The sequence below is a fragment of the Scatophagus argus genome, chromosome 13, assembly GCF_020382885.2.
Source record: "Scatophagus argus isolate fScaArg1 chromosome 13, fScaArg1.pri, whole genome shotgun sequence".
Lineage (NCBI taxonomy): Eukaryota > Metazoa > Chordata > Actinopteri > Scatophagidae > Scatophagus > Scatophagus argus.
Window position 1 is genome coordinate 1909657 of NC_058505.1, and position 27990 is coordinate 1937646.

General features: G+C 44.8%; 2 protein-coding genes across 2 annotated transcripts in view; one reads left to right on the top strand and one right to left on the bottom strand.

Moving 5' to 3' along the window:
• The window catches only part of efr3a (EFR3 homolog A (S. cerevisiae)), an 80202-nt gene extending 67043 nt beyond the window's left edge, over window positions 1-13159 (top strand). Inside the window, exons 15-24 of the mRNA XM_046407952.1 lie at window positions 38-113; window positions 824-985; window positions 2428-2559; window positions 2786-2853; window positions 3969-4096; window positions 7202-7287; window positions 7445-7493; window positions 7621-7724; window positions 7814-7863; window positions 8107-13159. Coding sequence (XP_046263908.1) covers window positions 38-113; window positions 824-985; window positions 2428-2559; window positions 2786-2853; window positions 3969-4096; window positions 7202-7287; window positions 7445-7493; window positions 7621-7724; window positions 7814-7863; window positions 8107-8212 — 961 coding nt within the window. The 3' untranslated portion in view covers window positions 8213-13159. The remainder of the gene's footprint in view (window positions 1-37; window positions 114-823; window positions 986-2427; window positions 2560-2785; window positions 2854-3968; window positions 4097-7201; window positions 7288-7444; window positions 7494-7620; window positions 7725-7813; window positions 7864-8106) is intronic.
• A 1-nt stretch (window position 13160) lies between these two features.
• On the bottom strand, window positions 13161-26060 carry oc90 (otoconin 90). Its single transcript, XM_046407950.1, has 20 exons — window positions 26039-26060; window positions 25041-25092; window positions 24575-24643; window positions 23966-24140; window positions 23153-23259; window positions 22808-22939; window positions 21913-21942; window positions 20523-20588; window positions 19471-19584; window positions 18626-18703; window positions 18302-18391; window positions 17701-17895; window positions 17366-17509; window positions 16535-16621; window positions 15865-16158; window positions 15343-15441; window positions 15058-15232; window positions 14430-14536; window positions 13708-13954; window positions 13161-13596 (listed from the first exon to the last, which is right to left on the bottom strand). Exons 2-20 carry the CDS (start codon window positions 25081-25083, stop codon window positions 13290-13292), a joined length of 2559 nt encoding a protein of 852 aa, XP_046263906.1. The 5' UTR covers window positions 25084-25092; window positions 26039-26060; the 3' UTR covers window positions 13161-13289.
• Between the last annotated feature and the right edge of the window lie 1930 nt (window positions 26061-27990).

Consider the following 27990-nt stretch of genomic DNA (forward strand, 5'->3'; position numbering starts at 1 on the left):
AACTGCTGCTGTGACTGTGAGTTTGTTTCTTTTGCAGAATCATTCCTAATGTGGCAGCACTGAAGATTAAAAGAGAGAAGATTTCCAAACAAGACGTTGCATTCATGAAGAAGGTAAAAAGTCTGTGATGTTGCTGAGGTCGTTAATGAACACTGCAGCTGTCGGCTCTGAATGATCTGCCCTCTGTACAGTTTACATTACAATGTCCGGTTGGGGATCCGGGGGAGGGGAGGCTTCCTCCTGCTCCTCCTCCTCCTCATCCTCCTCATCCTCAACATTTCCAAAAACAGTTCAAGTGGTTCACCTGTGAATCACACCTGAGCTGTAACCTTTAGCCGCTCATCAAACACCTGAGAGAACATCCGCAGGGCTCCAGCCGTCACAGGATGTTACCTCATCATCATCACCAGCTCTCGCACTGTCATTGCTCATTAACGCCGTCTGACTCTCTTCATTAGTGGTGAAGAGATGTCATTGGCTGTCACTTTACATCAGGCTGCAGGAGCAAAACTCTGACAGCATTTTTAGTTATTGAGTCCATCTCTGCACCAAGACGACTCTGACCACTGAACAAAACAGTCCTTAATACGAGCGCTGCCATATTGTTCTTGTGATGTCATTTGGAGCCATTGGAGGAGCCACACACTTGAACAAACATCAGCGTGATAAGAATGACCTAAAATGACAGAAACCATCTTTGGTAACAGTTTATTTGACGTGTGCTTTGAGTTTTAGTTTGGCTCGTGTTCCATCTGCATCTTTCTTTCCATTTCTGTGTCCTCTGCTTTCTTGTTGTTCTGATTCTTCTCTCTTTGACCTCCAGCACGGCCAGCAGCTCTACCGTCACATCTACCTGGGCTGTAAAGAGGAGGACAACGTCCACAAAAACTTCGAGCTGCTCTTCACCACCCTGGCCATTCTGACCATCGAGCTGGCCAACGAGGAAGTGGTCATCGACCTCATTCGGCTTGCCGTCGCCCTGCAGGTGATGTTGGATTTTAATCTTGGGGAGTCTTGGTGTTTTATGATAAATTTTGCCGTTTCTGAACCCGATTTTGAAAAGACGCAGCCTGTCTGAAGCGGGCGTACAACCTTCAACATGCGGCTTCCTCGACAGTCTTCATGCTGCCTCTTTGTGATGAGGGCGAATTCACACGGTGTCACATGTTCAGTCCTTCATGTCGTTAGACTGCAGACCAAACACAGCCTCGGTGAGAGGTGTGGAACAACGCCGCACACCCCCACACACACCCACACACCACGCGCACACACACACACATACACACACACACCAGCTGCTTGTTTGTGTATCACGCCGAGATCTTATCATCCTGAAATGTCAGCGTTGTGAACAAACGCACACATGAATGCGCACGTGAACGTTGTGCTGTATGTGCTGTCCCTGAGAAGGCGTCCTCATTTAGGACGTCTTTAACCCTTTGCAGCCAAAGCACGATTCTCAGAGGTCGCGGTTTCATGGCGTCAGGTGAAAGGTCATCGTCGGGGTAACGACCCCAGGGTGACACGGCAGTCATGGAGGGTGGAATATGATGAGCTGCATGGCTTCACGGCTTGTCATGTGTGTGTTAATTACAGCCACTGTGGGAAATAATGAGCTAATTAATAGCCAATAAGTTGTCTTGTCATGTGCTCCTCTGTGATGTCCTCTGGTTTGCTTCGTTTACACTCTGACTAATATTATCTTCATCGTTCTTTTTCATTTTACTTCTTTTATTAATTATTTATTGTGTGACTATGCAGAGACCCAAGTGACCTCTGCAAATGTGAATGTGAAATGTGAAAAATGCCCCCCCCCCTCCATTAGCCGGCTGATGTGCCCTTGAGCAAGGCATTTAACCCCAGATTTGCTCCCCGGGCGCTTGATGCTGCCCACTGTTCCTGTGTGTTTCACTGCATGTAAATTGCTGGGTGTTGCTTATGTGTTCCACTAAGGATGGGTCAAATGCAGAAGAGAAATTCAGTGTGTGTATGTAAAAATATATATACTGTCAATAAAGTGATTCTTCTTCTTCTAAAAATGTCCAACCAGTAGGAAAGCAAAGACCCAATTATTCAGTTTATGTTGTGTGACAATGAAAAGCAGCACATTGTCTGCAGCTGGAGAATGATTGGCATTTTTTCACGTATTTTGCTTTAATTTTTTTAATATTTAATGAATTACCAAGATATTCTGTTGTTGTGTGGTGAATAAACACAGTCACACATTAAGTCAAACTTAATATCTGCATTCATCAAAACCCAACAGATGACCATCCTGCTTGACCAGTCACTGAAAGCTTCAGTAAACTTGTTTTTAGCGACAAGTAGTCGTTAAAGTATTGATTAACTGATTGATTGCGTGAAAATTCGCCTCCACAGTAGACTGCAGTACATAATGACATGTTGATGTGTGGCTGGTTCGTGCAGGAAATGGCTCTGGCTAATGAGGAGAACATGCCCATGTTTATTCGCTGTGGCATCATGGCGTTGGTGGCGGCGTATCTCAACTTCCTGAGCCAGATGATCGCCAACCCTCCCTTCTGTCAGCATGTCAGCAAGGTGCGTCATTTAAGGCTGCGCTGTAAAATTACCCTGTTGTGAAGCTTGTTTTTACTTTGCACACTGAAGAGTTTTTAAAGTTTTAATATGCAGATGACACACTGTTGTTTTTAGCCATTACACCCAGCTTGCTGTTGTAGTTCTGGTCGTTATTTACCTGCTGTGGAGTGATGTGGTTTCCTGTTGAACACCATTTGCTGCCCTCCGCCCCTCGTTCTCTGTCCAGGTTATTGAGCTGAGGAACATGGACGCTCCGTACCTCCTGCCAGAACACGTCTTCAGAGACAAATGTCCGTAAGTATCCATGGCAGCAGGTCGGACGTTTTGTTAGCTAATCACTCTTAGCAACAAGACAAATTTGAACCATATTTGGGTCACGCCCAGGCCCACGTGACACTAACTAGCTTGTTGTTTGCAAATCGGCAACGCAGACCCACGTTGCACAGTGGAACCACAGCCAGCGGGCCAACCACAGCCTGGCTGAGGGTCCAGATGGGCAGCAGGCTGCCCTGCCTCGTATCACTTCTGGCTAGTAGAAAACATTATTCACATTTTACCAATTACACACATTTGCTTTGTATTGTTACTTATTGTTGGCCAAAATTAACGCTGTTTGTTATAATAATGTAACATCATATTTTATGGCTTGTTTGTCGTGGAAGGTCTCTCTTTTGAAGTTATAATCCATTCACACATTGACATAAATGACCAGATATGAGGTAGTTCCTATTCTAAATCAGTATTATATGTTGTGGGGTTTTCAAAATGATCTCCTGTTGTTTGCCTCCACATCATTTCTCATGTAGATTTCTACATGATGTATTTTTAAAAACTGAACAGCTTTCCACAGACTCAGAGTTAATGAAAGAGCTCTTCAGATCAGACAAAAAATATCTCTGACATCAATGAGAGATCCACTGGTGATTGTGTTGTATGCCTGAGGTCAGATTTACTTCTTATTCCTCAAAAAAAAAAAAAAGCAACAACCCTAAAATCCTTTTGAAAACATGGCGGCTTAAAGTCAAAGGTAAGATAATGTCGAGGATGTTCGCGACCTTCTGCCAAACCCTTCAGTCTCTTGTTTGTGTTTGAACCATTTATCTGTTTAAACGTTACTCACTGATAAGCACAGCAGCCACAGTGTCAGTCGTGAATCTTTGTGTCTTTATTTGATATTTGCCTCCAGTGTTTAAATATCCTGGAAGCACAAACAATCTGCTGATTAAACCTGATCATAAGAACCCGGATCTTTCTGACTTTAAACCCCTCTTCTACTGAACACTTTAGGTGGCTCAGATTTGTTTCAATTAGAACATCTGGACACCCCAGGTGTTCATCCAAAGTCATCACCAAGCCGTCCAGACACCTTGTTGGGAATGTGGTCTCAGTTTTCATCCCTCTCTTCCCAGACTCCCTGAGTCTCTGGACAAGGAGGACAGAGTGCTGTACTTCCAGACGGTCGACATGGCCGAGTGCCTGGCAGGACCGGGATACAACGTGGAGAGACTGTCCGTCCCATACGTCCCCCAGGTCACAGGTACGAACGGTCCTTCGCTGGTTCCTTAAAGTTTTTTTTAAAGGTTAAGCCTTTGGTGATGTTTAGTGGAAAAGGTCTGAAAAGGTTTGTGGGTTGTTGCGGTTAAATATTATGCATTTAAACTACAAGGACCCTGGAGCTTTGAGGTTTAAAACATTTCTGAAGGTGGTTTTCCAGGCATTTTAAAACAAGCTGACCTTCACTGACGGATTTCTTTCTATTGTTTTACCCCTTTACAAGCTCCTGCAGTCGGTTTTCCTTTTAACCCACAGAACTTAATTTTCTCAAAATTTATTTATTTTGTTTAAACTAAGGAAAGCAGAGAGTTAGAGTGAAATCAGGAGTTTAAGAGGGAAAAATGACTTGGATGAGAGGGTTCAACACGGCTCTTCTGTGGTTACGTTCCTCCTTATTTTAAACTGGCATCGGCCCCAGGAGTGTCGACACTCTGCAAAGATTCAGCCGACAAGGCTTTTGAAGGATTAACAGCTTAAGAAGTTGTTTAACGAATAGGAAATAAACTTAAAAAACGCACCGTGTGATCAGCTTTATTATTCAGCGTGAACTTCTGTCAGATTTTTTGAACACAAGTAGTCGCTTCCCCGGGAACAATTAATCCTCAAGACCCTTTGTGTTCACTTCCTGAAGCTCTGGCCCCAAAAGTAAGCTTGAAATCCATGCAAAGCAAGATGTAAAAGCTATAAAGAAGACATTATTTGTTCAAATAAAGTTATGAAAGGAGTTGAGCTCCTCTTCAGCCTAACAAACAGTCTGCTTCTGTTTTCTTCCCTCTGCCATGCTGCCATCTAACATCAGTGCTTTACACAGTAGGGAAAATCCTCCACAGGTGCAAGCAGACGTCTAGAGGTAACCAGCCAGAGTCCAGTCGACCTAGTTGGCTTTAGCTCAGCTAGAAACTGACTGAAGTAGCTGATATGACAGTCGAGATGCTGCTGCTTTAGCTGTAAGACAACAAGCCACCGGAGCCTGCAGTCCTGCAGCTTGGATGCCCTTTAAGCTACCACATACAAACAGCAAAACTGTGCCACAGCCGTAGATAACTGACTGACCTTGAGTAGATTCTTGTAGCTTGTCAGTGTCTGTTGTTGTTTCCGTTGATTGCTGTTGTGTGTAGCTGTACGCAGAAGCAGAATGCCTTGATCACTTTCACAACTGTTTTGCTTGCATTGCATTTGGAAATATCACGGTGAGTACATGTACTGTGCTAGTTTGTGCCTGTCGTTGTGCAGTGTGCTTTTGTAGGTGTAGGAAGTTGTTTTTAATTTGCAGTTAGCTTTAGTTTTTATTGTTTGCCCAAAATAGAGCAAATTAGTGACCAGTTTTCAATGAGAACTGATGAGATCCTGTATGACTCATAAGTGAAACGAGGCTAAAAGCTGCATAGAGTTACGACGTCGGTTCACGGTGGGTTCAGCACTAAAGTCAGCATTTTGAACTAAGACCCTGTCATACTCGCATTCATTACTGCTAAAGTCTGCACCAACATCAGTTTATTTCAATGTGACCACCATTGCAGAGGCAGAGAGATTTTTTTTTGTTGTTGGAAGTTAACTTCAGGGCACTTTGATGTGCCAGTTTTTCACATCTAATTGCAAACCATCTTGACAGACAGCCAATCAGTGTTGAGTTCAGCACAGAGGAGGTGACCATCCATTTTTACATCCACTTCATAGACAAAATAGATTAATCATGATGTCATTTGTGAAAGCGGAGTTGACTGATTTAACTTTTGTTTGTCTTTAGCAGCCATGTTTATCAGCTTGCTAATGTTAGTCCTGTTGCTGCCAAACCATTGAACCATAAACTTTCCCCAAATACCAGGATACAGTAGCAAATGTTGCTGTGATATTCAGTGATAATATTTAAAATAAGTGTGTGTGTGTGTTAGTTTTGTTAACTAATCCCTGTCAGCTCATTTAGGTTTGTTTTAAATACCTTACATGTAGTCCTGCGTAACAGACAGAGTCAAACGACCACATGGCGCTCCCTCTCAGCAGCCTCTGGGCCGGCAGCTGAGTCACACCCGTTCAAAGTGAACAACAAAGGTCGCCGTGATTCATGCAAACAACAATTATAACGTGCTGCTGTTCTCGCTCTGTTGTCGCACCTCACCTGATCTGTTCCTTCTCTGAACCTTATCAGATGGCCTTGGTGCTGTGGAAGTAGCTGCACTCTGGTTTGTACCTTTACCAGTGCGGGATGCATGAACTGTGAAGCGCTCAAGGCGGAGGCATTAAGATCAGGCCCTCCTGGGGGATGAGGTACTCGAGGAGTTTATCGCTCTGCAGGATCAGATGGATTTGCTCCTTGCCGTATTAAGCGTCGAAACAGAATCGGATTCCGGCTGTGTGGATAATGGAGTTTGCTGTAGGAGCAGAGAAGCCGCTGCTGTTATCGAGTGGCCACTCAGAACAAGTCAAGTCGTCAAATCTAAATGACAAAGTCAGTGTTGTGTCAGGAGAGTTCAGGCAACCAAAACGACTTGGTTAAAGAAGGTTTGGGAGGAGATGGGAGGCGAGCAGCAGTCTCACATTCAGACCTTTTGCTGACGTGATCTCTTTAAGTGGTTTTTCCGTCCAAAGTACCCAGAACTTTGAGCTCCAAGTAGTGTTTTTCAGTTCAGTTGTTTGGCATTCTGAGAGTCGGCAAATTAGTCTGCTGGCTGTTTTAGCACGTTGTTTTTGCATGTGACCGTGTAACAAAGATCGGTTCATCTGTCGTCTGTAACTCCACGTCAAAACACAGTCAACAACAAGCACAATGACCAGCTGATTTTTAAACATGGTGACCGAAGGTTCCTGTCTGACGTCACAGAGGCAGAATAAAAACTGTGGACACTGCTGCGTCTACGCACGCAGTCCAAACACGTTTTTGCTGCGATGCTTATGTGGATGAATGAGCGAAAGCCAACAGTTGAAACAGTCGACAACCCGTCGCCTGTGTCGAACAGACAGTGAAGCTTTTCATTTTGTAGGATTGTGCTCCTTACGTTACGTGTTGTTGTGTGCACTAATTGTTTACCTGATATGAACCAGAAAATTAGAGTTAACAAAACAAACTGACCAACTGTCTCTGGTCCTGCAGATGAAGATCGTCTGACCAGGAGGAAGAGTTTCGTGGACACAATCTCGCTTCAAGTGGACATCATGTCCAGCAGCCTTCCGGACAAGGTCAGTGTGACGTGACGATGTCAAACTTCATTTATCCCACAGTGTGCATTTCAGCCTCGGTCACGGGTCTCGCTAAGCGAGGCTTTGTGTGGTGATTGGTCAGCGGGCTGACATCACGCCTTTGTTTGTTTGTTTGTGTTTTTCAATTCCTCTGTAGTCACAGCTGGCTGAGGAGATCACGTTTGAGACCCTGAAGAAAGCCATCGGTGAGTAGCGCAGCTTTTACTCTTTTCCTCCCCTCGCCATTCGCCGCACTCCTTTAAGTGCCTCCCTGAGTACAGTACGAGTTAATACACGCCAGAGCACCTTACTGTACACCTGTGCTGTGTTCAGACACCACCGGGCTGGAGGAGCAGGAGAGGGAGAAGAGGCGCCAGGTGATGGAGAAGTTCCAGAAAGCTCCATTTGAGGAGATCGCCGCCCACTGCGAGTCCAAGGTAAAAAATGACCGAATGGAAGAGTGAAAACCGGGTGGCGTTGAGGGTGAACCGTCTGTGTCTAAACTTTAACTCCTGCTTTTCTCCAGGCGAACATGTTGCACGACCGGCTGGCACAAATCTTTGAACTTACAATTCGGTGAGTCATAAACTTTATGAATTTTTTTGTAAAACTTTTATTAATTTTAGTCAAACTCAAACATTATTTAAACTGGAAGACACACTGAGGGAGAAATCAGAGACAGCTAACATCATCGTTGAGTCGCTTGGGAGGACAAAGTTTTCCATCTGACTGACAATATTTAAGCCCCACTTTAACGTACAGGCCCCTCTGTCACCCTCACCCTCACCCCCTCCCTCCCCCATCACCCCACCCTCCCAGGCCTCCACCCAGCCCGTCCGGAGTGGTTTCCATCTCAGCGGGACACACCCAGCACCAGTCCGTCCCCGTGTACGAGATGAAGTTTCCAGACCTGTGTGTCTACTGATCACACCACACACACAACAACACAAAGACAACACACACACTCACACACGCCCACAAAAACACGTGAAGCCCCAAACTGAAACTCCACTTTCTTCCATTCAGAGCAGCACAAACATGAACGCAGGCTGCAGTCATGTTCACTTTGGTTTAAAGAGCAGTTAAAGCCTCCTCAGTCTCAGTGAAACTCTCCCAGTCCAAACCCAAAGACTTTCTAACTCGGTTTGAAAGCCTCAAAAGTGAAAACGCTTCTTGAAGCCAGAGATGCCGTCTTAATTTGCGCTCTTTAAAAAATACTTTGGTCCCCAAATGAGCTGAGTCGCTGCACTCTGGTGTTGACTCACGCGTCTGACCCCGAGAACAAACACAATAAACAACTGTGAGATTTCAGTGCGTAGAAGGTGAATCTGATGACCAGTCTGTCCTGATTGGTCCAGCCAAAGCTTCGCCCCTCACACTTAAAACCCGTTGAAGCTGGTTTCTTCACAGCCAGCTTCAGCCTCTTAACATGCGTTGTCATGGTGATCAGTAGGCGTCTCAGTGCAGTCACTGATTAGTAAAAATGTAAAGTATTTCATCAGTCAGCTAGAAAAATATACGAAATAACTTCGGTGTTTGAGGGAGGCGGGTTAGCTTTAGGCTCGCTGCTGCACGGCTGATCTTTTTAGCTAAACGACCTCAACAACCAGCCACGTCTCACGTCGGGAAATGAAACTGTGTTGTGTTTAAATCGGTCTGAAAGTTCAGTGTTGAGTGGAGATGCCTCGGACACGCTCGGTAACGAAGCGAAGCTTTGGTCCGAGTTCTTATCCCTGAAGTGTTTCTGAGGCGGTTTGTTGTCTACCTGCACCTGGAGTGTAAAATGTGACCGTCTGGCTCCACCGGCGGCGTCAGCTGTAGAAGCTTCATCCTTTGTGCTGTACGACCAACAGCCTCTAAAAAACACGTTTCACTGCCAAAGACAGAAGTTGTTCCCCTCCTGCTTCTCACATTCAGAATGTCTTAATGCAGAAATAGAAACAGGATGTTATCAGCGTCCTGCAGCCAAACGGACAGTTTCATTGGAGAATAAAAGCGGAGCTGCAGCGGCTCCTCGCTGGATGTATTTGTATCTGCAGCCGCCCTCAGAGCTCGGACACAAAGCCGCGACGTTTTGGAGGATTTGATCGTGTGTACGGTTAACCACAAGGTCACGTGTTGTTTGCGTTTTTGGACTGCGATCTTTCATGTGTGGAGCAGCTGTGATCTGTAATAGCAGATGGTTATCAGTGTTTCCTCTGATCTGAGCTCAGTGCTGGAAGAAAGAAAATCCTTCCAGCTGGAGGCAGATACCTGCTGCCATCAGATCTGTTCCAGTCGCACACAGTTAGATGGCGAATGATGGAAAACTGAATGTAAGAGCCGCAGGAGAAAGTGTTGAGGTGTGTGTGTTGTGTTGAGCAGGAGGTGGTTTTTGCACGTGCTCATGAGTGTTTCAGGTGGTTTAAAGATGTCGAGCGTAGTTTGTCTTTCTGAAGGTTGGCTAAGTGCACTTTGTTTGGAATCGCTAACACGAGTGTTTGTCTGCCGGCCAAGCAGCTGCTGAACTCATTTCCACCTGTTCCTGACCGGACCGGTAAACACGTTAATGCAGCGGAGCCCGAACAGCCGCGTGGCTTCACGGGGCCCTCGAGGGACCGAAACCACGTGCAACACGAGGGTCGTGTGATCGCTGACGCTAGCAGAGGTGACATTGGTGCTAGCAAAGATACGTCACGAAACGTCACGTGTCGTCTAACGGCAGCTGTGCGTGTGGTTGCCTGTCGCGAGTCACATGACCCTCGCCTCGCACGCCGTAGAGGCCCCCCGGTTCGCTGGTCCACCTTGAACCCGGCAGTGCAGGTGGTAGCCGACGCGACGAGTCTTCCTCACGACGTCTCTGTTTGAAAAGGGCTCATGTTTGTGTTCACGGCGTGATTCCAGGTGTAAATGGAGTCTTTGTTAGCTTGTGTCACGCGTAACATCAGAACAACAGATTGCCAATAGGATGAATTAATTTAAAAATAATTGTTCTTAACAGTAGATTTATATTCTAAACTTTGATCTGAAACTGTCGAATAAATGTAGTGGAGTAAAAAAGTACAATGTTTGCCTCCAAAATGTGGTGAGGTAGAAGTATAAAGTAGCAGAACATTAGTAAAGTACAAGTACCTCAAAAATTGTATTCAAGTATAGTTCTTGAGTAAATGTACTCAGCTACATTCTATCACTGGACAGTAAGATTTTTATTTTTACTGCAAACGTATATCCAAGTATCAATAATCACAATCAAAGTCTCCTTGATCGTTACCAGCCAGTATCAGTCGCTCCTTATGCAACACTACAAATGGCTGCCGATGTTTGTGAGTAGCAGCTGAAACGTTAGCTTTTACTTGTAGCCTCCGTAGTCCGTCGTCTCCACAGGTCAAAGTCCAGGAGTCAGAACCGAAGGGACAAAATTCCGAGCGAAGCCTGAAGTGAATAAAACTTTAAGAACTTTATTTTCCTCTGTAGAACAAAGTGTCCGCAGACGAAGCATTAAACTGATGCATTATTCTCTGTGCGTATCCTGCTTAGCTTTAAATGCAAACTCTTATGATGTAATATCGCAGTATCTTAGCTCTACTAAAAAAACACATGCGTTATGTGGACTAACTGCATGATATCTTGATATTGTCGATCCCCGAGTGGGTGCTGGGAATATTTGTTGAAAAATCCATCTAAACAAGTCGTTTTATCTGCTGGATCCTAAAACCAGATTTTTCTTGGTACTGGCGAGGAGCCGCCGGTTTCCCTCGGGAGGAAAGTCTGATTTGAAGTCGATGAATCGCCTGCTTAGATGTGGCTGGAGTCACTTCCTCTATGAATGTGTCATTATAGCAGTATATCATATATTTTTGTACATTTTATGCATCATGTATTGTTAAATGGTTGCCTGGTAGAGATTTAGAGATTTATTGTTGTCGATCACGTTTGTCGAGCTGAAGACAAACGCTTTTTATTTCTGAATTTGCTGAGAGGCTGACTGTTCAGGGAGAAAAGGTCTCATTTCTGGGAACGTTACTTGATTAGTTTTTATTTTATTGTAAAATTCATGCTATCATTTCAAAAGTGCTGAAAAATGAATGAATATTCACTCTTTTGTCAGCTGATATCAGCTACTGCTGGAGTAAATCAGTGCAATCTGCCAGCTTTAGCGTCCACGTTGATTTTTTCTTCTGCAGAAGTTGCAGCTTCAGCTTCGACATCAGGAAGCTTTCACATCTAAGTGTGTTTGATGGAGGAGACTCGGCTCCAGATTGACCAGGATTCTCTTGCAGAAGGTTTTCACGTGTGACAAACCTTTGCGTTTCCTTCTGAAAGACCGCCGAGCAAAACACTTTGCTGCAGAAGCTCTCGCTTTGTCTGGTCGAGAAGTAAAGGTTTTTCAAACTGAGAGGCAGAACTTCTCAGCAGCTTGACTGATGCCGTCATTGATCGACGCGGCGATAACGAAACGCGTCAGTGAAATTCTGTGTTTTAACGTGATGTGAAATCTTGAATATAAAAATATTAGTCAGTCAGCGCAGTGTTTTGCTGGTGAATCTGGACCTGAATCTGCCTGGAGCTGCGCCTGCTGCAGCTGATCAATACATCAGGTTTCAGCCAGAACCTCTGAAACTTAACCTGACGCACAAATCAACTCTGCTTTTTTCCATAAATCAACAGTTTAATATTTAGCACATATTAGAATAAAAGGCGGAACAGTAAAATAGGATGTGGTGTTTGCACTTTGATCAGGTACGATGACAGGAACAAATCAACACTTTATTGATTATTGATGATTGGAGGAAGCTGTCAAAACGGTCCCTCCTGACTGGTGACTGAAGTCTTAAAGTCTGTCAGACGAGAGAAGCGATCTGCTGATCTGCCTTATGCTTCACAATGCCGCACACAGAAACTGCTCTCAGAAATGTGATCTCCTCACTTTTCATGACGGACTTTTTTCAGTTTAGCGGCCGAGTTCTGCTGAAAGACGAGCAGAACCGGAAAGCTGAGCTTCTGATGACGATTGTGAGGCAGCAGTTTGTATTTGTGTGCCAGTTTTAGAGACAAAACGTCATGGTGTCACACACACGTTGATGATTTTAACCACTAGGTGGCGCCGACGCTCTGCTCCCGCTGCACATTTGGGAACCGGGGTTCACTGTGGTGTTGATTGATCGATCGATTGAGTGGTTCCTCAGGACGTTTAGTGTTTTCATCAGTTAATACGCACACTTTTTTCTTTTTTTCTCTTCTGTTCATTTCATCCTTGAAAGGTTCAGTCAAAAGGCTAAAACTACAAAATGTTGGGACACAGTTTGACTGGTTTGTACGGTCACTGTTGTGACTATCAAACACTATTTTCTTTGGGAGTGTTGGGCTAAAATGTGATCCCATTATCAATGAATCTATTGATCATCGGGAACAGTTTGTGAGGCAAAATAATTTCAAGTGGCTCCACTTCGCTTTGTGATGTGTTGGAAGCTTCTGAATTCATGTTAGCTTGTGTCAGTCTGTCCTTTATTGTAGAAATCAGTTGATTGTCAGTAAAAATTAAGGAAAGTCTTTCTTGGTGTCTGCAGAAGTTTGGTTCAGTCCGAACAAAACCCAAAGAGATTCAGTTCACAGAGACGAGAAGCTGGAGCCAGAAAGTATTGGAAACCTTTGCTTGATGCAAACATTTTATCTGAAATGCTGTGGGTTAAGATTCCATCCCTCATCCTTCAGTTTACTTTGAAAATCTTCCACTTTCTAAACGTCTCGAGTGTCTTTGGAACCAACAAAGCTTCTGTTCAGTCTGTACGATGAACGAAATGGGCTGCAGCGGCAGCAGAGCCTCAGCGCCTTACTGCAAAGACTCTGTGTTAAGATTAATGTTCGAGATTAAAATAAAATGTTTCTATCGATGCTTCTGGCTCTGATGTCTTTATTCACAGTAAACATTTTTGTTGTCATGTCTTTAAATTACAATTTTCCTTGATGGGGGAAAAAATAATCTGACAATAATCTGATGAAATCTTCCAAAGTTGCAGTCGCCTCTAGTTCCTGTAGTCTTCTTCTTCTTCTTCTTCTTCTTCTTCCTCTCCTCCTTCCTCCTCCTCCTCCTCCTCCTCCTCACCCTTTACCTCGGGCCCTGCTGGTCTCCCAGCCGGTTGGAGACCTTGGCTGTGCCCTGCACTCGGCCTGTGGTTGTGGGTTTGAATCCCACTGTGTGTCACCGGCCCTCGACTCTCTACGCTGGAGGGAGGAGGAGGCGGTGGCGGTGGCGGCGGCGGCGGAGGTGTGGCGCTGCCGGACAACGCGGCAGGAGGATTGTCTTCATCCTTCAGGTCAGAGCTTTCATCACTGCAGACAGACGGAGCAGAGAGATTTCTGTAATTAGCTTCTTTGTTTGGAAACCTTAATAAAGTTCTGTGGGTCTGAATGTGATCTGAGTTGAACTCTCACTCTTCTCACCTGTGTTGGACTCGTGGAGGTGGAGGTGTGTCTGTGTCCTCCAGCTCAGAGCTTCCTCCCTGCGTCTCCTCGCTGGACTGAGGGGAAAGCCGTGGTTTGGGGGGTCTGCTGGCCCGGCGGCAGGGAGGCGTGGGGCCGCGGCACTGCTGCGACGGCAGGCTGTGGTTGAAGTGTGCCGCCGCCATACACTCTGCGGTGGTTTTGTCACACACACACTGCAGCTTGTCGCACACCGTGACGCCCTGACCTGAGGAGGAGGAGGAGGAGGAGGAGTTAAGGACGAGCTGCCAGGTGACAGTCATGTTTATTCTTTGTTGTTTTGTTGATGAAGGACGTGGAGGAAATCCGAGTCAGAAAGTCTCCCACTGAAACTTTTTCTGTCAGTGGATGTAGCTTTGTTTCACAATAAGTCAGGTTTGTAGTTTCCCTAAAAATCGTGCACTCTGAACCCAGCATGACCTGGCATGACTTTAACCCTCATATCTTTATTAAACTACATCTTTAAAATGTAAAATGAATTTTGAGTGCCTAAAATCTTATGGAAACCTTGTGCGTGTTTTATTTCCTCACATTGATGCAATCTGATTGGCCACAAGAGCTGCTGGGACGGTACGAGAGTCAGTTCCTCCGTCGGTAGCTTGAGTTCGGCTAATAAAATGTGCTAAGATGTGGAGCCCTGCAGCGTATTGCTTTGTGTTTCTGTTCAGTCCTGCCCTACTCACATCGTGGTCTGCCGTTCTCACAGGAGACCCGAGCGCTGAGCTTCCTGTCCGACCTGCAGCCCATGGAGCTGATCTGCATCAGGCAGCAGTGATGGAAGAAGCAGCACCTGAGGAGGAGCAGCAGAGGTGAAGCACGAACCACTAAAAGAAACACGGAGCTGCCTCGTTCCTGTAAACAGGTGATACTGATCAGCCAATAAGATAACCACAAGATTCACTGAAGTGCTCCGATTGATCGGCCACAATATTCATTATCAATAATTTGATCGGTGGTGTCTGTGTAGGCCGATCAGACGAGTCGATCGGTTTCTCTGAGTGCCACTGAGCTGCCACAGCGTCCACCAGGAGACAAGGAGACAAACCGAAAAGTCCCCGAGACACAAACGGCGTGATGGCAGGACCGTGCAGAAGTGTTGTGCTGGTTAAACCAAAAGTCAGATGTAAAGTGTCTTGTTTGGTGCCTGTTGGGTTTACTGTAACGCAGCACTGAACACAGCAGAAAATATTTAATTTAAGAAGCTGAGATCAGAGAATTTTTCTTTCAAAGTGACTAAAAACGACTAGCTGATCATCAGAGAAGTTGCCGATTAATCGAGCAGCTTGTCGTCACTTCCTGTTTGCTCCTGACCTGTCCAGCTGGTCCAGGGGTTGACCTGCGCCCTGCTGCTGGCCGCAGTAGCAGCCGTACATCTCGTACTCGTGTGGACATCGCCCGGTCAGGCAGTGGAGCATCTCGCCGAGAGCCGCCATCTCCCGAGCGGCTCGGCCGTCGCCGCCGTACACGGTGAAGGAGCGGCTGCATTCTGTTCGGACAGGCGGAAACACGTGTGCGTACGTTCACCTGAGGTCAAACTACCGGGCAGATTCTGGGAAGGGAAGGGAAGCTGGAGCCAACTGAACTGCAGCGGTTTACCTTTGCTGTCCGGCTGCAGCTGGATGTCGGTCAAGCCCACGGACTCCAGCAGGGACCAGGCGAAGTACGGCACGGTCCTCTTCTGAGCCATGTCCCGGTCTGCCAACACATTTACTGCGGTCATCAGTGCTGAAGGTACAAGCTAACACAAGCCCCTTCCTCATATTCAGCTGAAAACACACTGCAGAACCAGGACCAGGACCAGGAGGCACCGAGAGGTCAAATAAATACATTCACTTTATTCATTTACATGACCAGCAGGGGAAAGCTGTGTCAAAGCACGTTTAACTTGCAAAAACAAACAAACAAACAATCTGCACGTTGGGAGAGTGTGAGTTTATTGTCTGTTATTGCTGGTGTTTCTTCTGGCTGTCATCATCACATCACCTTAAATGCAATTAACTTTATTGAACCGGCGAGAGAAACCAGTTTAATGTATTCATTTCATTGAAGTTTCAGCTGAATCAGTGAGCCTGAAGGCCTCTTGTCGGGTGTTTTGGCCTAAATGTGACCCAGCTTTACCGTCTGTGTGCTCCTGCTGCGAGCTGCCTGCCGCCTCTCCCTCCACACATGGAGCTTCCTCAGACTGTTCCTGCAGCTCCTCCTCAGACTCGGCCGCGGGTCGGGTGGACGAGCCGATCTCTGACCCGGCTCTGACGGCCGCGGGTCGGGTGGACGAGCCGATCTCTGACCCGGCTCTGACGGCCGCGGGTCGGGTGGACGAGCCGATCTCTGACCCGGCTCTGACGGAGGTCGTCTGAGAGTCGCCTCTCGTTGGGGTCGACGGCGAGTTCGTGGATTTCTGAGTCGCTTGTCCTGAAGCGAGAAGGTGAGAGATCGTCGTGATTGAAATCTAACTGTCCAGTGCAATGAAAGGCGCTAAAATACTTCAGGTTATTGAAGAGTCTGATGGAAAGCGAGAATCAGTCTGGCAGCTAACACAATGAAAAGAGGCTGTCAGTGCGGACGGAGGCTGTCAGTGCGGACGGAGGCTGTCAGTGCGGACGGAGGCTGTCAGTGCGGACGGAGGCTGTCAGTGCGGACGGAGCCTGAAGCTAAGCTAACCAGCTGCTGCGCAGAGCTCAGCTTCTCTAACACTCGCAGTTCAGACTCTGCTCGTTAAACCTGCTCTCTGGAGCAAAGCGCTGACTTTCTTTGGGAGAAAACTCCATTTGTGGCTCCGGGAGCTGACCTTCAGTTGTGCTGACAACCTGCTCGCCTCCGTCCTCTGAGGCTGAAGGTGTTGCTGGTGTGAACGTGAAGGTGACACCTCCTCCACCTGAGGAGAGCAGAACAAAAAGACCTTCACAAGTTAGACATTAAGACTTTCCACTTAATTAAACCAGGCACTAATGAAAAAGCCCTCACATTTATTTTTGACCTGGAATTGTTCATAATAATTTCTGTGTAGGTGCGAGTTTCCCCTCAGACGCCTGTCAAAGCCTCAGTGTGTAATTACAGCACGGAGGGCAAAATAAGTACGTTAGCAGTTACATGTTTTTTACCTGACAGCAGGGACGTGAAACTTAATCAAATCATTATGAGGCTGTGTGTGTGTGTGTGTGTACCTCGCTCTGAAAACTCACACAGCGTGTTGATTACAATTGATATACAAATATTATTTGGACAAAAGTAACCAACAGGGACTTTAATGACGTCTCATTGTAAACACTCAGACAGCTTTGCAGCTCTAACAGCTTCCACTCTTCTGTGAAGGCTTTCCACAACATGTTGGAGTGTTTCTGTGGGAATTTGTGCCCATTCATGCAGTAGAGCATTTGTGAGGTCACACACTGATGTTGGACCAAAAGGCCTGGCTCACAGTCTCAAAGTTGGAAGCATAGCATTGTCCAAAATGTCTTGGTGTGCTGAAGCATTAAGATTTCCCTTCAGGGGCCGAGCCCAAACCCTGAGGAACAGACCCACACTGCACCTGATTTGTCCCAATACTTTTGTCTGTATATAAAAAGTTCAACTCAAGTCAAACTCAAACTCTACTAAACTCAGGTGTCATTATAGTCACCGTGCTCATGTGAAGCTTCCTGTTCCTCTCCATCCTGCTCTTCCTCAGATGACTTTGAGGGCTTTGCACTGGATGTGCTGGTTATTTCCTCTGATCTGCTGACTTGTGCTTCTGCTGAATTTAGTGATGAAGTTGTGGCCAAACCTGCAGAGAGTTTAGATGATGATTAACTGAATGATTTGAATGTTCAGCGACTTTTCTCACATTTCTCAGGGGGATTTTTAGTGTTCAATCTACATACTTTGATTGACTTTTTGTTATTTCTAAATTTGTTTGTAATGTGTTTCTGTTGTTGTAGCACGTTCCTTCGGGACAGTCCACCCTGCCCCACCCACCTTCCTCAGACGACTCCTCCTCCTCCTGGCCAGCTGGTGTCGGCTCTCTGGGAGTTGTAGTCCTCAGAGAAGTTGTAGTTGGAGTCGAAGGTGTGACGGCAGCGTGAGAAGTCGCAGGTATTGAAGACATCTCCGTGTTTCCATCTCCAAAGCTCAGTGCAGAGAGTTCGGTCGGCTGTGCTTCGCTCAGCGTTTCTGCGTCGCGGACAAACAAAAGTGAATCTGCGGCTCAGAATTTGAAGGGTATTTAAATATGCTGTCTGTGAGGTTATGTGCTCTGAAATTGTTAATAAAACCTTTGAAATCAACACACCTGCGCCATCTTGTTTTCATTAATCTATGGACACGCAGTTATTTTAAAAATAAAAGCTAAAGTATTTTTCTCAAAGTCATTCAAGACTTCAAGTTTATCTTCCAAGCTGGTTAATCATAGTTTTTCTTTCTTTCTACTCCAAAGAAACCTTAAGAGGAAAAAAAACTTCCTGTGTGGGAGTTCAGAAGCAACGAGAAGTGTTTCAGAATCAGGTGAATCACTGCTCACTTCCATCATGGAAATAAAAAAAGACCAGGAGTGTGTTCCTGTGCAGTGTTGTTGGCTCACCGGGGCTGATTGCTGAAGGACTGTGGGTCGTCTCATTCTGATTTATCTCGCCCAGCCTGAGTGCTTCCTCTGTCACAGCCTCATTCAAATCTGTAAAAGCAGCGACAAATAAAAGCAGCAACAGGAAGCATCTGAGCCAAGTGAGTCATCGAGCAGCAGGAGACGAACGGCGGGGAAATTATTTCTGGTGTTTTGGAAGCGACAGGACAGTCAGCTCGAGCCAAATGTAATTATGAGCAGCTTGGAAAACACGAGTTTGCCAGAAAAGTACTTCAGGGAGGATCACAGATGGAGACGAGAGGCTGAGTAATGTGACGCTTTTACCTTTGGAGATGAAACTCGTGTGCGCTTCTTGTTCTTCTTCTACCTCCTCTGCACCACCTTCACCTTCCTCAAACTCTTCTGCGATGACAAACCACAGAGAAAACCACAACGGAGATGAGTTTCCCAAAAAGATGACTAATAACCTCAATACTACTCTGTAAATAAGATCATTCAAATGTGCTTGTAGCACTTTGAGGCTGTACTTAAAAACATTTGAGATGTGAGCTAAACGCTAATGACAGCTAAATGCTAGAAATGCCAGCACTGTTAATGAGCATTAAAGGTTCATGAGTCTGGTCCCAGTGTGCACAAATAGTCAAATACACTTTATCTAGCACAGGTTATGATAACACGTCTATACTTCATGAAAGAATCTGCATGGGATTAGCATAACAAAAATGGCCGCGTCAGTTTTTCCCTCATCAAAATTTAGACTAAATATTAAGTGTTATTTAGCCCCTTTTTGGGTCAGCGCACTTCACATGGTTGACACTGTTGGATGCTTTCGGTTGTCTGATTTCACATGATTCCACTCCTGTCGTGCTAACTTGTGTCCTCCACAGCCTCTTAAAGGCTTGACTGGGAGAGCCAGTGGGTCTGTCAGCGTTAAAAACATCTTCTGGTAACTTTGCTTTCTTATTTAGTGAATACAATTTCATGACCCTGGCAGAGAAATGTGGATCAGCTGAAAGGACCAACTGGTCCAGAGGGAAACTTTACCACAACACATGACATGTCTTACAGTAACGTGTGTGTGTGTGCGCATGTCTTTAAATCATCCAGGTTTCGCCCTCTGTTCGACCCCGTGTTAAACCTGTGACCTGTGGGCCAATTACAGAACATACCAGCAGGCGTCAGCAGGAGGGGCGGCCCCGGCGGTGGGGTGATGAGGTCAACGTTCACGCCAGCGGTGTCACTCTGGTTGTCCACCCTGCTGGTCATTAGTGGGTCCATCTCTGCTGGTCAGACACAATAACAGCACAGAGCAGTCAAATCGTCTAACTGTCTGAACTGTGGAAACGCTGCATTGCTGCACATGTTCATATTTAAAGTAGACTTTAAACTAATCAACTTCTGTTTTTAGTTATGTATCAATAGACTCGCCTTTCACCTCTCTCAACTTGTCACTTCAACAGCTAAACCAAAACCTCAACGCACACGTCAAATAAACTTTTCCCACAGATGGTTTCTGTCATCTTAGGTAGTTCTTATCACACTGATGTTTGCTCAAGTGTTAATTTGTCTGATTCCTTTGGTTTGAATTAGTTATTTGATGCTTTAAAAAGGGGCTGAAACATCATGATTGACAGCTGAGAGCTGCCTCCGTCTGGCTCAGATGGGTGTGTGGGCGGGAACTTGATAACTCCACCTCCTGCTCACTACTGCACAGACTCTGGCTCCAAATGATGTCACCAGAACAAGATAGCAGCGTTCCTATCAGATATTTAACATTACTTTGGTACAGTAAGAGGAAGTAGAGATGCTTTATGTGTGAAGGATGATGCTCTGGGGGCCATGCCAAAAGGGCCACATGCCAAACTTGACGCCCTTGAAATAAGAGCAGGCCCTAACAGTCCAAAACTTCTGCTGCATATGTATTATTTCTAGCTTTACTGCAGCTGACTTGACCTGATGCTAGAGGGGTTAAGCAGAGTCTGAACCTTAAAGGCATCGGCCAGGCTGCTGTATTTGATGAGCTGGGACATGAGGATGTGTTATTAACTGTCTTAATTTAGACGTAGGGGAGCTTTGAGAATGAATGTGAACTTCAGCATCATAAAACTCTTCCAGTGAAATTGAAATGCTATTTTTGGTCCCCTCTTGAGCTGCAGTGATTTGCAGAGTGTGAACAGGGAGCTTTAGAAAGTGAAACTCCAGCACAAACAGAACTTTTTACCTGCTGACAGGAGCGAGGAGCTGGAGAGCTGGTAGCTCACAGAGTCGTTTCCTGCTGAGAGAACATCTGGAAACAAGGTGGAGGACGGGATTAGACCAACAGAAACAGACACATCAAATACGATAAGAACAGCTGGGAGGAAAATGGACACACAACAAAACCATTTCAACTTCCTTAATCTCTGCTCCTCCTGGTTTACACAAACTGGTTTACAGACACGTTACCTGGAGGAGTACCTGGCTGCAGCCTGTAGAACAGGACGGGCTTTGTCGTTGGACATTTAATCCCACCAGCTGTGGTTCGATTGGCTGCACTGTTATATTTGTTATACTGTTGTATTTAATGTCGAGCTGAATGGAAACTTAGCTACATTTTTAACTCCACACATTAGCTAGCTTGGATGCTAGCTGTTAACAGGCTACTGGAATTATTAGCATCATTTGGTGGAGAAGTAGCTAACTGAAAAGTGAACTTGTTAATCTTTTTCAGTCAGATTTGTGTAATTAAATTCAACAGACTGCAGTAATTGATCATATTCTGGCTAACCTTGTGAATTCTAGTGATTTATAGTTAGCACCCTCAACTGGCTAAGTGAGCAGGTTAAAAATGTAGCTTATCACCTACATAGAGCTCTACATTAGCCAAAATGTAAACAAGTATTTTGATTTTAACAAAAGATTCTTAAAAAAGACAATGTTAACACTGTTAAGCTAAGCAACCTTCTCATTTCATGAAGTGACCGAGCTAGCTAACCCAGGACAGAATGAACCCTGCCCAGGTCTGCAGGTTCCCGCCAGGCAAATTTGTGGTGCATTGGGGTGCGTCGAGGTGCAATTACATTCACTGCATTGTTAAGAGGGATCACATGCTAACCACTGACTGTATGTAAAGATGGACAAAATGTCTGGATCGCCCCCTGGTGGCTCTTTAACACTACAAATGCATATTTGGAAGTGTTTTTAAAGGTGATCTCAAGTTCAGATGGGACGTTGCAGGCCAGATGTTTATTCAAGCAGAAAAACAGAACTTTTTCTCTAAAGCTGGCTTCTCCACTTTAATAAACTTGAAACTTGGCCTCTCCGACTGAGAGCAGCTCATCTATATTTGGACCTGACAGATCAGAGGACCTCACTATGATCTCTGATTTTGTGTGTGTGTGGGCAGGAAGCTGCAGGATTAACCACCAAGAGGTCATTGTCTTAATTGGCTGAGAGCCTCAGAGGTGTGACTCAGCCTTCTGCGTTTCTATCCAATCAATGGCTTCCTCCATTGTGACATTGCTGACCGACTCAGAAAGTGACGCACAGTCTGGGGAAAACTGACACTGACATCCTCTCAAAGCTCCCTGACTAACTCGATGGGAGTTTCAGCTGACGTCTCTCGGACTCACCTGCTCCTCTGAAGGCTTCGCTGGTCACATCTGAAAGACAGAATAAAAACTAATGAGAGATTCAGATTGTTAAACTGCTGCTAACAGAACAGTTTATGAAGGCATTTAACCAGTAAGTAGTCTTTGCAAGTTTAACCATCATGTTCTCCTCATTAGTGCTTTTCTTCTCTGCACACTAGTGAAAGTAGTAACACCATTGTGTAGAAATACCCTCTTACAAGCAAAAGTCCTGCATCCAAAGCTTTTACTCAACTCATGTCTGGGATATTTCGGCTCTGCTTTTGTGCAGTGGGAGGAAGTGGAGACATGCTGGTCATCAATGGTCTAATCGTCACTAGAGAAACCGTTTGGTGTAAAGCTTGTATCTGGAGAGCTCGGCTGCTTCTGCACTCTGTTCTTGATCTCCTTCGCTGTACTGTGAACAGTTCAGTCGTTAACTATGAATTAAGAGTTTCATGCTATCTAAACATATTAAAATTATTATTAGAAAGATAATCCATGGGGTTGAATGAGGACAGAAACGTCAGTATTCCCAAAGAAGTCCCATTCACCTTGTCTCACTTCACCATCATTGGAAATGTTTGATGTGAATTTAATTAAGAAGGCCACAGAATTTACACTGTTATGAACACAGTTCCAACTGTAGAATCTAACAGACTGCTTTTTTAGCAGAAGCAATAAGCTTATTTTTAAATCAACAAAATCATCTAAGAACTATTTTGTGCCATCTTGCTTATTTCTTTAGTAAGCAGTCGTGTAAAAAGCTGGATGATGTACAGCGAGTAGGTCAGGGTGACTCCATCTTCTATTATTAAATCTGAAAATGAAGTAAGAGTTGATCAAAGTTGTATTTAAGCACAGTATTGGAGTGAGTGCACTCATCTGATGGGGTTACCTGTTTGATTTGCAGCAGAGCAGGACGAGTGTGCCAGGCCTCTCAGGCTCGAGTTGTACGAGCTGTAAGTCATGCAGTCGATGGCGGCTTTGTCACATTCACAGAACCTCTGCTCACACCAGTCACCAGCATCTCCCACACAAAAAACACCAGTCAATGTCCACGGACAGCATGGCCACTTAATATACAGCACATCAAGTCATGGAGAGTGGGAGTCACCAAGCTACGGCCGGCAGCTGGTTAGCTTCATGAATCCATCTGGCTTCATGTTTACCATACAGACACAACAGCTAGAAAACAAATAAACATATTCCCAAAAATGTTAAACTGTTCCTTTAAACTTACCACAGCTGCTGTTTGCTGCTGAACAGGTGAAGTTGTCTGGGAGCGCAGGCAGCTGCTGCCTGCAGGGGGCAGCATTCTGGTAACACATCCTGTGAGTCTCACAGCAGCTGCAGTGAGGAAGAGATGAGCGCTACAACAGACATCTCAGGGACGCACAAGCAGATGGCTTTGAAGAACAGTATGTTTAAAATAAATAACTGACATTGTTTCATCGCTGTATGGACTAAAGTCACACAAAATCTGATATAAATCTATTCTTGTCTGATGAGAAGTTTGTTTGTTTTTTGCTAGATTATCAGATGACAAAGTGGGTGGGGCTAAACTGAGTAACTCTGATCTTTTCCTAAACCTAACCAAACTGCAGCCGCTTCAGTGTTGACCCGCATGCCTACCGCCAGCATCCAGCAGTCATATCTGTGGCTGGGCTGGAGTCACTGGAAATGACCTGTTCAGGTTTTATGTATGAGGACGTGTTGACTGAAACAAAGTCGGGTGGACAACAACTCAAAACAAAGACCAGTTGTCCCTCTCAGATTTGTTTCTTCTGTGAAACATCCAGTATTCACAAGATAAAGGAAAAGATCAGAGCGAAGCCTTTTTGTTCCTTCCGATTCTGTTTCTGTGCTGGCAAACGTATCTTTGACTCGTGGGCCCTGATTCCTCACAGACACATTGAGGACGACTGATTTAGAGGGACTCGCTCTCTGTCCTCTCCCAGCCCACTTTGCACATGCCAGCCTGAAGCCACCACGCTGTGTTTTACTTCCAGCAGCTGCAGCAGCCGCTTCCTGTTGCGATCAGAGTCTTACTCACACATCCAGAGGATCCACAGGGTTTCCAGAGGGAACGTATCTGCAGGAGCAGCCGTAGTCTTCCAGGTCACGTGGACAGAGTCCCGTCGCACAGCGCAACTTCAGTGCAAAATGCAGCAGCGAAGGGAAATTATCGAAGATGGAGTGAAGCCAGGAGAAGCGCTGGCCCAGACAATCTGCACGAAGAGAGAAGGGAAACAAACGGAAGCTCAAGAGGAAGAACAAAACTCAACAATTTCACCCTTTCTGCAGTTTGATTTCCTCCATCTCGCAGGTGGAGAGCTGAGATTTAATCATAGATAATCCTGTTGACAGGTTCTAATAACCTGAGACCAGAGAAGCATGCGGCGCTGAAAATGATTCAGGCGACAGCTCTCATTTGCCAGATGTACCCGCCAAGCTGATTAGGACTAAAGGGGTCCCAGAACATCAAGTCGGGAATCAGGCGACCTTGACGTGAACAACATCAGAAAGTGTCACTTGCACCTGAAGTCCTGCGTCACTGAGCTTTTGAACTCAGTAGACCTGTGACTCACCAAATTTAATTAGCTGAGTCATTAATTAGTGTTAATCAAGGCTTTTTCTCTCACATCGCCTACAGGTTTCTTACCAGTCACATGATCGGCGCTCTGGTTGCTGGCCTTTGGGTCCGGGCAGAAAATGGAGCTGGCAGAAAAGGCTGAACAAACACAACAAATTATTATAATAGTGATTAACATTTAACACATCAATAAACCATCAGATTACATCATGCAACATTAGTATAAAACACTTGGAACCATAATGGAAAAGAGTTGGAATATAATAGATATATTATATCATGCATTGTTAATATGAATAATTGATTGATCTAAAATATATATAACATAACCAAATAGACTGTCTACTAATGTCTTCATAAATGCTGTAGGTAATAATGATTTGTTTTATAGATCAGTCACAAACCTCTAATATTAATTCTTCTTCTGCAAGACTGTGATATAAACTAATATGTAAATTATAATTATATAACACTTTTATATTTCATTTTATTTACTTATTTTGGATTTTGGTTGCATGTGTTTATGGAAACTCACCATTTGGAACAGCAGAAAGCATGAAAATCCATATCAGAAACATGACTGGTACCTGCATTCAGAGGAAGATGCCAATCAGAGAAAAAGACACAAACTGGACGGTTATTTTACAGTAAAACATTTTTAACCTTTATGACCAGGGGTGCACATAACTGGTATGCATGTATGCATGTGCGACAACAATCGTCATGTCACTGGTGTTACTACGCGCCTTTGCGTACTTGATAACATGACGGTCAAGTGACATGACGCACTCCTGATGTTTGTCCTGCATGCCTACCTGCATACCAGTTATGTGAACCCCTGCTAAGACCTTTATGCTATAGCAGGTTTTTAAAAAAAAATTTTTTTACATTTTTCATTTTAAATTCTTTGTACATAAAGATGGACGACATGAACACTCCCCAATAGTGAAGCTAAAACATGTGGGTCGCCCCCTGGTGGCTGGCTGCAGTACAGCTCATAAAATCCTCTTTCTCCATGTTAGCAGATGGGACATGAGCCAAACTAAAAACTCAAAGTACACCACAAATAAATTTTTTCTAAAGATGGTTTCTTATCAGACTGGTGTATATTCAAATGTTTTATTTTTTGTTTTAGTTATTTGAAGCTATGGAAAGTGGTTACAGACATCTATACATTTTTATGTAATGTAGTTTTCAACTTTCCCAACATAAAAACATTTTAAAGAATTCAATGAGAACTTTTCCTGCGGGTTAAATGCCTGAAACGTAACAGAAAATAACTTTGCTCTGCATGTTGTAATTCTCAGGACAAGCACAGGGGGCAGCACTCAGAAGACAGCCTACAACTGAGTTTGATGCTCATTAATCCACTGCAGTAACTGAATGCTGCTGTTAAATAATAACGGCACAGAAGGTACGAATGCACGACTCGTTTCCTGGTGGCGCCGCGACCCCACACTCAATCGAACAAACGAACATGCTTATCAGACGGGGCCAGAAGTGTCACTTTGTGTAACGGAGACCTGAATTTACCCTGAAATCTCCTCCCCAGCTCCACAAATTGCCCCGTGATTACAGTGCTGATTACTGCTGCACCAGTCGACAGACAACGACCTTCTCTGCCTGCTGGTTCTGGTCTGAAATGGCTTCAAACAGCTCGGCCCACCTGTGGCTTGAAGTGTATCATTAATGTTATTCAAGCCCCGAGCACTTTTCACTCAGAGCACAGGAGTTATCAGGAGGTCAGCGGTCTCATTAATGCAGTTATACTTCCAACTTTAATGTCTCCTCAAAGCTGAAGGGGTTCACTCTTGACGGACACAAACCACCACAATGTTTAATTTATGGGATGTGCGAAGGTTTATATCAAAGAGCTATAGATATAGAAGTAAAATGAAAACTTAAATTTTAAGCCTGTAGGAAGAGCGAGGCCAACATTTAGCTCGTCAGTACGGTCCAGATTGGTGGGGTGAGGAGGGGGGTTCTGCTGAATGACAGGTGGTTATGAGGAAGGATGTGGGCGGGGCTAACAGGTTTGGGGTGTGTACAAAATACTTTTCTGTTGTGTATAAACCTGCGACAGCTAGATGGCAGTGTGAAGGCTCTCACTAACCCTTAACATACCAGCTAAAAAACAAATACATACAATACATAGTCTTCAAGATTTCCAGTTACAACAACCAATCATGTTTGTCCTTTGTGATGCATGATGTTTACTGCATGTATGTTTCTCTCTCTTTCATCCTCTCTGTCCTGTCTACCTCTTCTTCTCCTCCTTCACCCAGCTGACTATCAGCAGGATGGTTCTCCCTTGTGAGTCGGGTCCTGCTCAGGGTTTCTTCCTGTTAAAAGGGAGTTTTTCCTTGTCACTGTTTGCTCGGGGGTTCAGGCTCTGGGTCTCTGTAAAGCACCTGGAGACAGTTTTGATTGTATAAGGTGCTATATAAATAAATGGAATTGAATTAACGCAAAGGTTGTTAATGTCACAACTGAACTATGGACCAGAACCCAAACGCACGACTCTCAAAGTTTCAAAATAAAGTTTTTATTCAAAAAAAGTACAAACTGAAAACCACAGAGAAAAACCTACACCAAAGTAAGAAACAAAAACTCACAAGACTGAAGCTTGGCTAAGAAAACAGGAAATCACTAGAGCAAAGTAACAAAATAACAAGACCTGGCACTGGTGAAGACGCTGGTTGTCTAACACAGGGGACAAGACGAACTGAAACAGGACAAAGGGAGACGAGGACTATATATACACACAAGGTTAGGGCACAGGTGGAAACAATCAGGGCGGAGACAGGTAATCCCAAAGGAGGGAAAACAGACAAAGGGGAAAAGCAAAGCTGACGACAATAGTCACAGACAGGAAGTACTTACAAAATAAAACAGGAAATCACAAGACAACACAGACACAAGACGAAAACTGATAAAATAAACTTAACATTGTTTCTTGGTTAATGTAGTTAATGTTTTTTAGGATAGTTTTTTGTTTTATTTGTAGGAAATATCCAGACAGCAATAAATTAAATTCTCTGATAAAAATCTGGGGTCTGTGGCCATTGCAGGCCTACACTGCTGCAAAGTCACTGATCACATTCGTACTGGTACTCTTGGCCAAATACTGCACCTAAGTATAAGTTCAAGTTCCTTGTACTTAACTTGAGTATTTCCATTTTGTGACACTTTATACGCCTACTCAAGAGAGGCAACAAGATTACAAGATTTATTTTTAAAACGCCATACACCAGTAAATTATGATGTAATATTATATCACTGAAATGTTAAGATAAAACTTTATGGATCCCTGATTCTGAAGGCAGGTGTAGTTTGAGTGAGTCACCTTAAAGCTGCTGCCTGACTCCACACCCAGCAGTCACAAAGCAACACCATCATTCATGTGGATTCACATTTGTGTCAACTGTTCAACATTCACCCTCTTGTAGCTCTGTTTTTGGTCTCCACCTCTAGCTGCTGAGTGC

What these genes read in the sequence shown, in the direction of transcription:
- oc90 (XM_046407950.1), bottom strand. Translation starts at nt 25,083, where the DNA reads ATGTTTCTGATATGGATTTTCATGCTTTCTGCTGTTCCAAATG. An exon ending in GCTTTCTGCTGTTCCAAATG is followed by an intron (nt 24,644 to 25,040) that starts GTGAGTTTCCAT and finishes GTGTTTGTTCAG; the next exon opens with CCTTTTCTGCCAGCTCCATT. An exon ending in TGAGAACGGCAGACCACGAT is followed by an intron (nt 13,955 to 14,429) that starts GTGAGTAGGGCA and finishes CCTCCTCCTCAG; the next exon opens with GTCAGGGCGTCACGGTGTGC.